Genomic DNA, 16,603 nt, shown 5'->3' with positions numbered 1-16,603 from the left:
TATGTGTATGTATATATGCATACACACACACCTACAGAAGAAAATATTCTGGAAAAAGATATATACCAAAATAGTACTTACTCTAAGATGGCAGGATTATGTGTGATTTTGTTTTTTTTTCCTGTGTATTTTTATGTAACATCTAATTTTAAAAACACACATATTTATTAATTTGATGAGAAAGACAAAAAACCTATTTTCATTTTTGAGGAGGAAGTAAGGAGGTTAGAACTAAGATAAGCAACAGAGAAGTGAGAGGAGTGAGAGGGATTATACCTTGGAAAGAGCAGTAAACTAACAGGGTCAAGGGAAATTTTCAAATTACAGCAAGGATGCCTATTAATGATAAATCCTAGAAATAGAGTACTACTTACCATTTCATCTGCCAAAATGCCATTAAGTCCATGTTTATGTACCAATGCCAGCCAATTCAAACCAACCTTCTGATAGGGCTTGAGTGACAAACTGGTAAAGAGAGAGTTACCAGATATTATAGATTTATACCTCTATTAGTTTTTTCTACTAATTTTCTGAGAAGAGGTTTAGGTTTACAATGCACAAAAAAACTGAAGTGTCTAGGTATAGTCTTACCTTTTAACTTACTATTAAAAGCTATTTACACTTACTTAAGAAAATGAACCCAAAACATAATACATTTTAAAAAACCTCTCAAATTTTATTCTGTATTTGTTGTTTCTGGTGATAAGAATTACAAAAAAAATTTCATTTTCAGTCATAATGTAATGCCACCAAATTAATTCCATAAATGATCAGAATATTAACTATGATAACATATTACTAATATTTATACTCTAGAAAAATGTATTGTACTGATTTGAATATTGGCACAGTAAGGAAATTAAAGTATTAGAACAAAAACATACACATAATTTGCTACTTTGCCAGGCTGATTTAATAAAACTTTCTGACTGAATGCCAATCACCTCTAATATCACTGGTATGTATAATTCTGGAGGATGTATGTATGTATGCGTGTATTTATATTTGAACTACGTATAAATGTAAATTTGCTAGGCATCAATAAATACCAGTGAGTAGAAAGCAGCAGGCATGTGTCAAAAATCTTACTTAATTTGTGAACACATAAACAGACTGATCCCTGGGAGTAACTTGCTTGGATGGCAACATGGAAGGGTTCTGTCTAATGGACGAAATGGTTAGTTTTTTCTAAAAGTTCAAGTGGTTAAAAACTAATAGCAGTTATTTACTGAACATCTATTATATAAATATACAAAAATATCATTTTCTAGCATCACCTCATTCAATCTTTTAATATTCTATTAAGGTAATTTTTTAACAGATGAAAAAACCCGAGGCTCAGTAATTTGCCTGAGGTTGCATAGCTACGAAGTCTTATGGCTAAGATTTTAACTCAGAAAAGTCTACCTCATGCAAAAGCTTATTCTTATACTCATTAGGGAAGCATAAACCCCACATTAACATAAAAACTTAGGACAAGGCCATGCTTCTCACTCTACAGCTTTTATCCTATCCCCTTAATTTCCTGTTACACAGATCCTATCTGCACATGGAGAAGGAAGGGGTCTGATAAATGGTTCTGATAAATGGCTCTGATAAATGGTTAAGGGGTCCAATTCTGAAATCAAGACACTTTAATTAGAACAGGGATCAAAGAGGTGAGGTAGAAAGATATCCATCTTAAATCAGAATCTATGTTTCAACTGTGGGGTACGCAATCTATAAAACAATTCTCATTTGAAAAAATTAAAAGTATAGGTAGGAAAAATCAGTAGTACTGCTGAAGTCTTTACAGTTCATTTTTTAAAATGTCTTTGCCTTCTTGGCCAATATAATTTCTATGCCACTATGAAAGTAATAATAAACAATATTATCATAGACATTTTAATATTCAGGTCCAAATAAATTCTGCTATACTGGTAGAGTAAATGCTAATATTGGAATTCTAGACACTATACATGCATGGGCTTTACATGCATTATTACTTTATTTAATCTACATTATAAAGTAGATATTATTATTATCATCATCTCCATTTAGAGATGAGAAGTTCTCTCTGGGATTCAGAGAAGTTAAGTAACTTGCCCAAGGTCACAGCTATCCAAATCCATGTCTGCAGTGGCAGAGCTGGTACTCAATCCAGTTCTGATCCAGAGCTCAGCCCTTAATCACTAAACAGCAAACATGAAAGTTTTCTCTCTGACCCACCCACTCTACAGTCGACACTTTCTATTTTTAAATAGAATTTTCATTATTTTCCCGAGTCCTTCCTACTGTCTTAGTCATCCCCCACACATTAAGGTTCACATTCCATGAAAATGATGAAACTTGATACGGTAGGCATATTACATCACTTATAAATGCATCCCAAGGGCCAACATGCTACCCCAATGTAAATTTATCACAAATAGCCAAGAAATATTCTTAACAAAAATTACTGAATATATGTATCACCAACACATGTTGAGGAATGAGTCTAACTATTAAAATATTCTTCACTATACATAAAATTTTAAAAAGTGATGAGGAAATTTTGAGAAGCACTGAATTTTTCATTCAAGCAAAATTGTTTCATCCACATTCACAAAGCAGCTATGGTAGCTGTTTTGATCAGGACATTAAATACCTGTTATATTGAAGTATTTGTTTAAAAAAATCTAAGTGTGTATGTGTGTGTACTTGCTCCTCTGCTAGATTTATCTAAATTACAAGTAACTTTCTGTTGCTTAGTGTCACAACAGTGCTGCCCACAACACACCCTTTCTTCAGAAAGCCGGAGGAGCACTGGAAATGTAGTTCTGGCAAACAGCTTTCCAATTCCCTTGTTAAGACAAGTTTCAAAACAGGGCAACTATATTCTTTCTCCAGCAGGCGCTAATATTTAGCTGCTATACAATCATACCTTCCATTACTTTTGACATTCAACAGTTTTCTCAAAATTTTTGTGATTGCATATGAACCCCACCCACTAGTTTACAAATAAGAATGTAATCTGCTCAGGGTTATCCAAATGGTAAGAACTATAGCCTGGGCCTTTTGAATTAGTTAAGTGATCTCTTTTCAAAAGGGGACTACAAATATCTTTAAACTGAAGGTTTTCTTACCTCCCAATAAGGAAAGAAGTGATTTTAAGATTTTCTGAGGTCATGAAAGAAAATGAGGTAGCATGTTATTTTAAAGTTACTTGTTTTGTCGGGGGGAAAAAATCCTTCCAGAGAGTTACTATAATTTCTTTTCAGAGTGAAAATTAAATTGGGTTTAAATTTCCTGTCAGAGAAAACTAGTATCAAAATTATTCTGAAAGGTGAGAAAGGCCTGAAATAGAAAACTGGAGTATATACAATGTGCTAAATTTAAGTTTAAAATGCAGAAATACAGGGCTACAGAAACGTTTTCAAGTAGTTCATATGAAACAGATTAGCGATGCTAGCTGACCAAAAATTTATGTCCCTTAAGTATGTCATGAATGCTGAAAATACTACCACTATAATAGTTTGTACTAATAGTAGTATCCAAACTACTAAAATATTTATATCATAGTACTCTGAGTTAGTCAACACATCTGCACTACTGATTTGCATTCACATCATTGTCAAATGGTTTCAGAGTAACTGTTTAGAAACGGGATATGGAATCATCCTGTCCAGCTGAGGATGAACAAGTTCACAAGAACCTTAGTAGATTTAGCCCAGAAAAAGAGGACACACATCATTAAATGTTATTTTATCCTGAACATGTGAGAAACCTTTTCAGTTAAAACAGTTTAAAGCTGATAAATTTTAGATAAACCGCTAAAGCTTGAGAGATGGCTAGCTACATCTATGATAGGAATAAAATAGGAGAAATACTGAGGTATTTTTTTTAACATTTCCTCACTGTATTATATTTTAATTTAAGGTAATTTTAGTTTTGACATTTTAAAATAAACATTATGAATATAATGGTTTTGAGATACATATGAGAATTTTTTCCCTCGCAAAGACTTTATTTTTAACAGGGAGTTACAGCATGTGTGTATTCCCTTTACCTCTAAAAGGCTATTTTTCTTCTGTTATAATTCTTAAAAATTTCTAATAGGAAAACAGTTAATATAATTTTGCTTCAAAATAAACTTTACTATAAAGAATTTGCTCTGTTAAGCAAAAGCACAACAGCTTATTCTTCAGGATAGTTTAATATCTTCCTCTGTGCTAATAAATCCTTTCCCAGGGCAAGGAAAGTACTTTAAATGTTTCTATACTAAGCAGCCATTATGCTTGGCCAGTACACCAAGTAAAAATCTGCAAGTTGCTTGTGCAACTTACACTGGCTAAAAACAAAAACCAAGACAACAAATTTCACCCCCTAAAAGTGCATTTAAATAAACTCCAAAGAGACTACCTATACAGGTTTTCAGAAGTTGTACTTTGGGACTAGATCCAAGAGGCACCTAAAAAACCCCCAAAACTATTTTTCTCACCTGTTTAATATGTCATTTAAAAAATCCTCAGTCTAATGAAAAGGATAGCTTTATTACCTGATCATACTATTTACAAGTAATAGGACTTTGTGGATGTGGGTTTAAGAGAGAAATCTTTTAAGTGATGCAATAAAGCACTTGATTTTTTAAACTCCAAATTATGATAAAGTAGACTCAACTGGGTAAGCCTTGTAGAGTGAAGAACTCCCCATATCCAATGCTGTAGAACAAGAAGGAGCAGCTCCAACTACACTTTTAGGAGATGAATTTGCTGACATGGTCATAGTTCTTTCTATGCAACAGAGAAAAGAGCTTCTTTGTGGGAACTGCATCACGTTTCCCTACACCATCCCATAGCACCCTAGAAGGGCACAGAAAAGATTGTAGCTTACTATTAAAGGCCAGTAACCGTATCTTGATTTTTTTCATATCTTGACTTTTAATTAACCAATGATCAGCAAATATGCTTTGATCATTAACTTAGAAAAATATCAAAGTATATAAAATCACCAACTAAGGTAAATAATTTTAATGAGACCCTAGTGCTAATCTTATTAAATACCTATCAGAAATATTTTGAACAGAAATAATTCATTTTTAAAATTACTTAACACTGCAGACTATGGATACACCATAAATCATTCTAACTAGTCTCGGATCTTAGCAACTTCGACTATTTCCGTGTTATTGCCTCGGTATGTATTATCACAGTAAACAATTTTATACTTTTTTTAAAAAAAGGAAGCATTCTGAACAGTCCTGAGTTCCCAGACAACTTGAAAATAAACTTTTAAAAGAAGTTCAAAACAACCCCCCGCCCGCCATATCCCAACATCATGCAAAGGAGGGGTGTTCACAATTACAAAACGCCGTTTTCATACATTCTGGTTGTTGGACAAATTTTTTAGTGAAAACAATTTAGCGTTTATTTTTTGTGAGAACTCGGACAAGGTATTTTACTGACAGTAGCAGTTTGGGGAATATACTTTTTAAATATATACTTTTTATAATTTTTCCTTATATAATCTATTTAATAAAAGTGTCCTTTTCAATTTTTATGTGTTTTTACCTCAAAAAGATTAAAAATTTTGGGCTTTTGAAAGCATTTAATCGCATATATAGGATACTTCAATCACTTCACTTATGATCAAAAAGAAACTGAACTAAGACAAATTTTTACATTGATGCAGTTGAGCAGCTGACTCTCTGAAGCACTAAATTAAGAGGTAGCTAAAACCACCTTTTCAGTTTCTGTGATTATATATGAAATTATCTGTCATCAGACAAGGAAAACATAGGTTACATAAGACCATAATATCTCCTTCCTCTCATTTACAATGTGATAATGGAATAAAATATCCTGATGGGGGGGGCTGATGATCAATGAAAAACAATTCATATACCACTTACATGCCATTATAGGAAACCCTGGGTTTCCCTTTTAAACATTAGTTTTCCTACCATTTGCACATTTAAGTTTCCTAGGCACAATACAGGAATAAATTCAACATTTTTATACAACTGAGATAAAATAATGAATAGGTACATACAACAAGTATTACCTTTGGTTTAGAATGGAGGGCTGTTCTATGTTCCATCCACCTCCATTTCCAGTGAGCATGGTAACTTGTTTTGTCAATTTATTTGAAATGTCTTCACATTTGTTCATAAGCCTTATAACTACATCCCTTTCTTGGATCAGTGTTTTACAGTTCCATATCAAATCTTCTGATAAGCCATTCGTTTTGGACATCTTTGTGAACTATGGCATGAAAAGAAAAATAATTTAACAGTTCAGATCTAGTAAACAGGGAGCCAATTTCTTTCTCTGTGAGGGAAAAAAGTTTGTTAAACTTTTACTAATGACCTTAATCAAATGTGAAGAGAACCTGCATTTGCATTCCCACGTTTCACTTTGATAAATCCCAATGTCACCTCAAACTCATCATGTTGGAAAAAAACATACCTTTTTCCTCAAAACGCACCATCCCGAGCTTGCTACCTTGACCCTGGTAGCTGTTCTCTTACGGGAGAAACTCTAAAGTAATTGTTAATGTCTCCTATCAGGTTTTGTCTTCAAAACCTTGGATTTATGACTATTACCAAAGGTAACAGTGCCAAATATAAAAACTGCATACTAGATCTCTTGCCTCCATTTTTGTCACTTCCTATGAATATAAGATTAATTTTCCTAAAACATACTTTGCCCTATCTATCATCACAGTACAACCCCTCAAGCTTTCAAAACTCCAATTATTATTTGTCACTTGATATTTTTCTCTAAACTGAGACAACTACTACTTGGAAACATATTATGTGAATCAAAAGTATACTGTGACCAATTCAATAATTTGATAAAACTTAAGAATAGTATCGATTTCAATACAAGACTTGTATAAATGGGTTTGTATGAAAACTCAGAATTTCTTTCAAAATGTATTTGTATTTATTTTTCTAAAGGAGACACTGAATACTTTACAAGGTAAAAGCTGTAACAGAATTAACATTTTCCCAAATAGATAGCTGAAAAAAATATATCCTGAAGAACTGTACAAAAAAATATTTTTAGTGTACAGGATTAGAAAAAAGCCCAGTAGCTATTTGAAAGCTGTTTGTTGGGCAAAAAGAAAAATACCGTAATCCAGAACAAAGGAAACTCAACTAAAACCATCTGTTACAATAAAGCCACACATGGTTTTGATTCATGGTATCGTATTTAGCATATTCTTTCAAGCTATGACAAGAATCTCATTAACAGCTCTAAATAATCCCCATGAACACAGTATTTCTAGGTTCACAGAGAAGCTCAAGCAATAGAAATTCAATACTTAGAGGATATACTAAGAAAATTTCATTAAAAAATGCAGTTTATACTAACATGTATTTTTCATATCTAATCTAGAGTAGGTTCGTAGAAATGAAACCTACTCATCTATTCCAAAGCCATGTTATTACTGTACTGCAGGAATAAAAAACAAAACAAAACAAAAACTTAGCATGCCACAAAATGGCATTGTGAAATAAAAAGTTATTTGTACACTACTTTATATTTTCACAAGGGCAACATTCATAATCACAATGTAATCTCCCACTCTGTACTTTCCAGGGAAAAGATTTAAACATAAAGAACAGGATATGTAAGAATCAGTGCCTTGAAGATTTTAATGAGGTTCTACTAGAACTTTTAATTAAAATATTTCTATTTTTAAATGGAACCCCAAAATTATAGGCCAAAAAACCAATCTCATGTCTATTGTGGGGTAGTGTGTTTGCGATGTTATGTGTGTGAGAGAACCAACGAGAATAACCAGGAAAAAAAAAAGAAGGAACAATATATTGTGTGCTTTGTATGTGCCAGAAACTACTAGGTGTCTTTTATTCACTAACTCATGAAGTCCTCACAACTGCAAGATCAGTCTACCAGTTCTGGATGAATAAACTAAGATTCAATTTCCAAGGTCACAAAGCAGGATAAAAGATTCCAAAGTCTATGCTCTTCTCTTTTCACTAAAACTAGTACTTCCCAAAACAAAACAAAAATAACCTTAAAAGTTAAAAAACACAGGGGGGAAGGGTGGGATTGACATGTACACACTGCTATATTTAAAATGGATAACCAACAAGGACCTACTGTATAGCACAGGGAACTCTGCTCAATGTTATGTGGAAGCCTGGACGGGAGTGGAATTTGGGGGAGAATGGATGTATGTATACGTATGGCTCAGTCACTTTGCTATGCACATGAAACTATCACAACATTGTTAATCAGCTATACTCCTATATAAAATAAAAGGTTAAAAAACAAAAACCCTTTTTTCTGTAACCAACTGCCATTTACTGTGTTGGGTTTTTTTCTTTTCATTTCTTTTGTAGTTAAGTACTACCCTGGCTGGTGAAAGTACCTGGTATACAGACATAGTCCCTTGTCCTCGTGTGGTTTATAGTCATTGGGAAAGACATGCAACATACAATTTTAAGTCTTAACAACTGGTATTATAAGGGAAAAAACAAAATTTCATGTGTACTTTTCAAAAGGAGAGTAATATAATCTAGGATCTAGGAAGTCCAGAAATCAGAAAGAACTGTTTTGACTCAAGGAAGATCAATTCAGTATGTCAGAACCTAGAGAAGTAAGAGAGAAACATACATTAAAAAAAAAAGAAACAACCAGACATTACCGTTTCCTGATGAAAGAACATACAACCAACCATGTAATAGTACTGATGGGAGCATTTAATTCTAATCCTTATTCCACAGAAAATATAACCAGAAAAGCCCAGAATGGGAAGCTGCAGAACAAATGATCCAGTTTCTTCACCAAAGATATTACAGGAAGGGGGGAGGGGAGGGAGGGAGAGGGAGGGGGGGGAGAGAGAGAGAGAGAGAGAGAGAGAGAGGGAGAGAGAGAAAGGGAGATGGGGAGAGGGGAACGGAGAGGATAGATGAAACAAGATCAGACATAAACTGATAACTGAACCTGGTGATGAGTACAAGAGGGTTCATTTAGTATTCTAATTTTTATGTTTGATATTTCTGTAGGGGCAATGAAGGAGTGTGCAAAAAGCAACTCTTACTCTTACTTCATGATGCTGCAACAGTTTGATTGAGACTTTTAATGAACTTGACATTTTGGTTATTTCTAAAGTCAAAGTTTCAACTAAACTCCCTGAGGCTTCCAACTCTCTTTACCCTCTTTCCATACAAAACAACCAACATTAGAGATGACCCAAATTATTGCTGCTCGTTTAGAATTTAGATCTATCTAGTACTTTAGGGGGCTTTCCTGGTGGCGCAGTGGTTGAGAGTCTGCCTGCCGATGCAGGGGACACGGGTTCATGCCCTGGTCCGGGAAGATCCCACATGCCGCGGAGTGGCTGGCCCGTGAGCCATGGCCGCTGAGCCTGCGCGTCCGGAGCCTGTGCTCCACAACGGGAGAGGCCACAGCAGTGAGGGGCCCGCATACCAAAAAAAAAAAAAAAAAAAAAGAATTCTTCTACTTTGTTGCTTCAATATCCTCAACATGTGAGTCCTCATCCCACTGACATCTCAACCAACAGGAAGAAGAGATCCTTTAAGGACGCTTTCCAAAAATCGTGGTATACTTCTGCTTACATCTCACTGGACAGGAATTTGTCAAATTACCAAAGGGAGGCTGAAAAATGTAGTCTTAATATATTGTGGGTAATGTAACCAGTCATAAATCTGTTTAAAAGCACAGAGGGGGTTAAAAAAAGAGAGAGAGAGAAAAATGATTTGATCCAAGAAAGTTTGACTCAATATGACTAGAACTGATATTGGGGGAGAGTAGAAAACTATAATCGTTTCTTAACATTCCACTAATAATATATACAAAACTTCCAACACAAAATATTGTGGATATCTGCAGCTAACATTTTTTAAGAGACAGACAATTGAACCGGCACTTAACTTTATTTAATCCTTAGCCTTCTCCAGAGGTATCATAATTACACTTCACTTAGAGAAGAAGAAATACAGGAACAGAGAGAGAACTTGCTTAAGGTCTTGTAGTTGCTAGAAAATGTCAGAATTGGGATTCAAAACCAGGCCATCTAGCTCCACTATATTATTTACCCACCCTCAAGTATGGTATTTACAAAACCAAGGGAATAAATAAAGAGGCATGAATGGAATTCCGAAACAAGAGAACCAACTGAGAGAAAAACAACATTCCTCAGGATGTTGGGGAAATGAAATTCCAATATTACAGCTGTTCCCCTACCATAGGTCATAAGACTCCAGAAGAGACTTTTTCAAGAAGATGAAACTGACAAAATATCTGAAGTGTCTAAAAACTGAGGGGAAATTCAGACAATCAGGGAAGAATTTAGAGCTGAAGTGATAAGTATATACAAAACTAAGAAAACAGAAAAACCAAGACAACTAGTAAGTAGGGAAAACAAAATGCTGAGCAAGGAAAAAAAGTAATCATGTAGTATATTACATGGCTCAGCTATAAAAGGCATTTGCATAGTCTAACAATGTAGATACTAAAAAATGATTTTCAAAATCACCACATTATTAACATATTGATAGGACTGGGGAATGGGAAATGGGCATGTGAGGTGAGACAGACAGCGAGAAGAGAGCTAATCCTACCACAATGCTATAATGTCTAATGTCATGTCAAAAGATAAGGCCTGCAACTGAAAAATTTTTAAAAAGCATTATCTTTATATTTCTAGATATGGAAGTGATAAGACTCAGACAGAAGATGTAGAAGCAGTTACCTGTAGTACAGGAAATAGGCGGGAGAAGGGGATGGATACGGATTTTCAGGGAGAACAAGCCTGTAGAATTTTTTAACTTGATCTAAATACACGAATAATAATAATAATAAAAAACATTTGAAAAAGCCCAACATTTAATTCCAGAACACTTTCATTAGGTGTGTGTGGGGCAGGGAAGATGGGTGTCTGCTGCTAAGGAAAGGTGTAAGAACACTCTACTGTTATGTTACTGCTTTCTGAAGACAAAAAGCATTTAACAATCCTGTAAGTTACTTAGCTTCACTAAAACAAGACCTAAGAAATACAAAGTACTCTGTAAATGCGGGATCCACTAGTAAATCTAAAGTTATTGATGAGCACAGCAAATACGATCCTAATAACTTAATATGAAATATACAAACATATTCATAAACGGATGGTCAATAAAGTCTTAAGTTGGAAGTATCTTTGGTAGAATTTTGGCTAAACTTGATTTTCTTCTTTGTTCTCACATGTACTGTTTCAATTTTAGACAAAGAAAACAAATCGTTCTTCAAAAAAATGATAAAGCTATTTTCTCAGAGGGAAAAAAAGAGAAAAAAAGTAATTGCTACTTAACTGGATAATTACATGAAAAAAGAACATCAACATGGCCCTGATAACTATCTCTTTGATTAAAAAGTCAAGTTATTACTTTAAGGTCTTTATCTTTTTAAAACAGTCACAGACTGAAGTACCTATCTCTTGCCACCATGTGTCACTCTTACAATACAAACAATTTTGCATTTCTATAGGAAGGGGGAAATTGTTTAAAAGCAGATTTAATTCCCCACCTAAGAAGTAACATTATTGAGGACAGGAGTCTTAAATACTATAAATACCTGGAAGCAGCCTACAAAGTACTCAAAATGCATTTATAATTTTAAAATAAATATTTATCAAACTTAACAAAAATGAAAACAAAGCCTGAATACAGTAATCACACACTTTACTGAAACCACCCTATCAGGAAGTAGTATGCCTTACAATTCTTCGAGTCACAAATTTAGACACAGCCATTTTACAATAAAGCAAAAAAGAAAACCTGTGCTCTAAGTCACTAGTGGATGGGAGCAGCACAATGACGAGTAATGTTTCCACATGAGGTAAACCCGGGTTGTCTGGTTAACAACCAAAGAAAACTGCATTTATGCTGATCTAAATGTTAAGGAACTAAATGCATATATGAAAAATTTTTAGATTGAGCTATTTATGAATGAGCTATTCATGAATCTTGATTTGATCAGTATACACTACGATTCTGATTAAAGTACAAAGATGCAACATAATAAGATTATCATAGATGTAATAGCATCTCCACCCTATTTTGCACAAAGCTAGATAAAAATTCAGTAAGTGGTTGGTGAACTGATGCCATCAAATGTGTGAAATTTGGCAATAAAAACCCCAATTTTAGCACATTAACAGTACACATTTTTAAACTAATGACATTTTGGCTGGCTTTGTTTCCAAAGTCTACATGATTTAATGATGTGATTTCTTACCATAAGCACATACTTTACTGCTACGAAGCAGAAAAATAAGAGAAATGGAAAAATTATGACGAAAATCTGACAAACACTATTTAGATTTTGATTTTTAAAAAGGGCATAAAGCTGCAAACATAAATACCCTTAACATAAAGAACTTATTTCGTTAAATAACCAAATTTTCCTCATGTAAATAAAATAAGGGTGACTAGAATATCTGAGCATTTAAATTTTTTAAAAGTGTAATTCTTTGACAATAAAGTCATAATCATAATGTACAACTTTTCAACTTTTGTTTTAAAAGGCACTGCTAAAATAATTTTCATATTCAAATTAATTTTATAATAAAATAACACAATGAAATACCAATGATTACATTTAACCTATCAATGTTATGGAGACTTCTGTTTTAGCAAAAAATCATAATTAAAATATGTGTTTACTTTGATTTGTTGGCTCAGTATGCATTGTAATGAAATATTAATGAGTTTTAAAGTTCTGCCAAATTCCCCAATCCTGAAGACTAAACTAATAAGATTCAACAATAATGTCAAGAGTTTACTAAACATTTCCACATTGTTCTTAATATATAATGCCCTGTTATTTTCATTAAAGTATGACTGAGGAACAAAATTAAAATTTCAATTAATTCTCTTAAGAATTTCTAAAAACAGTAGCTATGAAAACAAAAGTAAATGCTTTTTCTTTTATTTTTGAAGTAGTTCACAGGTACATTAGCGAAGCCTCTCTGATTAATAGGGAAGGAGTTAATTATATAATTTTTTTTTACCAAAATGTACATAATATTGACCTTTCCTTTGATGACTTTAAGACATTAAATTGATCTTTAAATCAGTCATATTCAAAATTCTAAAGTAAATGAAAGTAGAAGCTGAAAGTTCTAAACAAATTAAAACTCAAAACGCATATACACTGACTTGCTAAACTGTTCATTTCCAGCAACTTGTGTTTACTAACTTTTTCAGAATAGCTAAGCCCTGTATTCGCTAAACTCAAGTGGCAAGTTTACTTTTTAACTGTTACATAAAATAATCAACATTTAGATGAATGGCTAGCAAAAATAGTCTCTGTATTCAACTTTCAGAAAGAGGGCAAGATGCTATAGGAGGTTTAAGTAGATAATGCATAATCTCCAAATTCATGTCAAGACTAAACTATGCCAATTAATTAGTAGGGGAAATATGCTTTCTACATGTTAAGTTACTGAATATTTTTAAAAGCATCTGGCACATATAACTCTGGTATAATTCACTTTTTACTATAAGATACGTGGGCAAGTAGTCACAGTGACTAAACACACTGGTGCAGATAACTGCATTCCTTACTAAGTAAATTAGAATCCTAACAAGCCCGAGCAACCCAACTCTGTAATGACATAGGAGACCATTAAAGATTAAAAGAAAGAAGAAAATGAAGAAAAGAAGAACAAGAACGCCCTTCAGCAAATACTTTAACAAATAAATCACTTAGGCAAAGCCGAACAAGTTGTGAAAGGGCCTGCTTTGACAGATGTTCTCTGGAAAAGCAAAGGCTTTAGGCAAAACGAATCTTTATTTATTTATTTATTTTTAAAGCCACGAAATACTCGTAATGTTGTTTCTATATTTTTCAAATATTTTAGTTTTTTAGAAAATGCTATTTACAACCATTGTTCAGGGACCTTCCCACCCTGCCACTTCAAGATACTCATCAAGGGAACTTAGGTTCACATAGATGTGTCCCAAGTATAATATTAATCACAAAGCAACTTTACTCCCTAAGTTAGGGAATAAAACTTCCGAAAAATTTATAAAACATCAAGAGTCACTATTGATATGTGACTTCACATTCTAAAGCTGTAAAAAATCATCCATACTGCTTTCACAGGAGGGCCTGTTTAGAATCCATGCTATAAAAGCCCACATTTTCACAATATGAAGCAAACTTTAAAAGACAGAGTTCTTACATTTCTCTGTATGAATAAGATTTGCTGACTGTTGACATTTATGAAACTCACAATACAGGTATTTTAGATAAAACTTGTTTACAGGAAATGAAATTCCAGAAAATGATCATGCAAAGTGTACTTACCAGTGCTTATGCCTTCCCTTCACCTAACGCTTGAATTCTAGGCTTCCACACACTTTTCTATCTTTCCAATTCAAAATGCTGCAGCCTGCTACACTCCATAAAATGGCCGTATTGTTTAACCAAGAAAAACATGTTAGAGATTGAGCTGTCACTTTTAAAAGAAAAATAAAATAAACAATTGCTTCTTTGTGGTGAAGCATAAAACACTTAGGCTGGCATTTTAAATCATGGAGATCCCCTGGACGTTGCTATTGCTCTTCAAGTAGTTGTAGTAAAACTTCCGCCACATTCTTGCTTTCTGCATTGTGTCTCAGTAGTAACAGATCAGAACAGGCTAGCAAACAACTCCTTCCTAAATGTAAGCTCTAATTTCTTCTTCTGCAGTGAAATGAACCAAGTTTCTATGCAAAAGAATGAGTGACAGTATGCCCAGCCAATCAGCTTGGGGTTTTTCAGGAAAATCACCCCTTAATTCATTCAAAATTAGGTCATATGACACTATTTGAAATACTATTGGCTTAGAATGAAAGTAATGTTTGACTCTACACAGGATAAGGCCACCCATCTATGCTTCCCTGGGCTGAAGATACCTTGACTATAAACGGTACTGTGAATTAAATACACACACACAGGGGAAAACAAAAGAATGTAGCCTTACCAGAGCTTCCCAACTATTAAAGGGCCGGAGTTCTGTTATCTTCTGAGCCTTTTTCTGAGAACACTGAGGAATCAAAGTAAGTTCACCAATTGAAGCATCTTGAAGGAAGTGAAGAATTTTACCTTTATAGCCATCCTCCATTACCTCTTCACCACTACTATAGTCCTCGTCTAATGAACTACCGACATCAGAACCTGAATCATATTCAGAGTCTTCAATAACTCTTTTAGGATTAAATACAGTTTTTTTACGTTTCTTGTTAAAACCATTTTGTGGTTTCATGGAACATTTCTGTTTCAGTTTTGTTTTAGCTGCGTTTTTAGGATAATTTTGACTTCTTGAAGAAACTTCTTTTCCATTTGGAAACTCACTTGGTGAAGCATATTGCATATCTGCATACAAAGACAAAAATAACTACATTAGAAAGATATAAATTAAATATAAATTAATATAAATTAAATAACTACATTAAAGATAAAATTAAATAAAACTTCAAGTAAAAAAATGATTTATACAAGTATTCATGCTCTTTTTAATACAGAATTCAACTATAATTTATTATTAAATCTTGATATACTTTAAAGAGAAATACTGAAGTAGAATTTGAAGTTATACAATGAATTGAAATAGTTTCAGAAATAGGTGACAACTTTTCTAAACGAATTAAATATAAATCCTCATTTTCTATCAAAGATCCTGAGAATATAAATGGCAGCTGCATATACATAAGATGTCCCAGATGTTATTTAGCAGCCACACCCCCAGGCCAAAACTGATGGGTGTAGCAAAAATAATGCTCATCCTAAATTAAAACTATCCACAGTATGACTAATTTTTCCATCACCCATCCCACTATTCTAGGTTCATCATTACCAAAAATCATTTAAATATGTTATTAAAAAGCAACACTACTTTATCACTGATTACGCTATCATATTCCATGGATTTCTAAGATGCCTGTGATCGAAGGTACACTTATTTTATATACTAGTAAGAAATACAAAGTTACTCTATAACACGGTACTTTGCTATTTAGAATGTTTATGTTTTACTCAGTCCAAGATCTTTTAGACTTGCATATTATCATACATTCATTCTTGTACACATATTAAAAAATAAGCAAAATAAATACTCTTCACATTTCTTCACATTCATAATCTTTCCCTTCTGAATCTTTTTTCGACTCAGAATTGGTGATATTGGTGGTTTTCTTTTCTCCACACAATATCATTCTCTGTGCCATTGAGAGCATTTGTTGTGTAGCATTTCCTAAAATAATTCATTAAAAACAGACAAAAAACAACAAAAAACCTAAAGCCATTGTGTTGGCCTTTTAAAAAGCTGGCTTTGCAATTAAGAAGAGCTAGTCTACTTGATTTCTTCTTAAGAATGTTGCTAAACATGTGTGATTCAACTCCTCCCCACTACTTCTCTACCCTTTGGTTCCTAACGTTAAAAATGTTCCACTGGGGCTTCCCTGGTGGCGCAGTGGTTGAGTCCGCCTGCCGATGCAGGGGACGCGGGTTCGTGCCCCGGTCCGGGAGGATCCCGCGTGCCGCGGAGCGGCTGGGCCCGTGAGCCATGGCCGCTGGGCCTGCGCGTCTGGAGCCTGTGCTCCGCGGCGGGAGAGGCCACAGCA

The 16,603-nt window shown here is 33.9% G+C and overlaps 1 protein-coding gene across 3 annotated transcripts in view; it reads right to left on the bottom strand.

Moving 5' to 3' along the window:
- SMARCAD1 (SNF2 related chromatin remodeling ATPase with DExD box 1) overlaps nt 1-16,603 on the bottom strand; it is a 70,518-nt gene that overhangs the window by 14,087 nt on the left and 39,828 nt on the right. For 2 of the 3 annotated variants that reach the window (XM_007450022.1, XM_007450023.1), the window contains 3 exons: nt 14,965-15,356; nt 6,022-6,221; nt 375-465 (listed from right to left, as the gene is read on the bottom strand). In XM_007450022.1, coding sequence (XP_007450084.1) covers nt 375-465; nt 6,022-6,221; nt 14,965-15,356 — 683 coding nt within the window. Of the gene's footprint in view, nt 1-374; nt 466-6,021; nt 6,222-14,306; nt 14,682-14,964; nt 15,357-16,603 lie in introns of those variants that run through there. The other variant, XM_007450024.1, reaches the window with a different exon arrangement.

This window comes from Lipotes vexillifer, unplaced genomic scaffold (assembly GCF_000442215.2).
Source record: "Lipotes vexillifer unplaced genomic scaffold, Lipotes_vexillifer_v1.1 scaffold178, whole genome shotgun sequence".
Lineage (NCBI taxonomy): Eukaryota > Metazoa > Chordata > Mammalia > Artiodactyla > Lipotidae > Lipotes > Lipotes vexillifer.
Note: the sequence above shows the minus strand (reverse complement) of the source record. Positions and strands in the feature narration are given on the sequence as shown.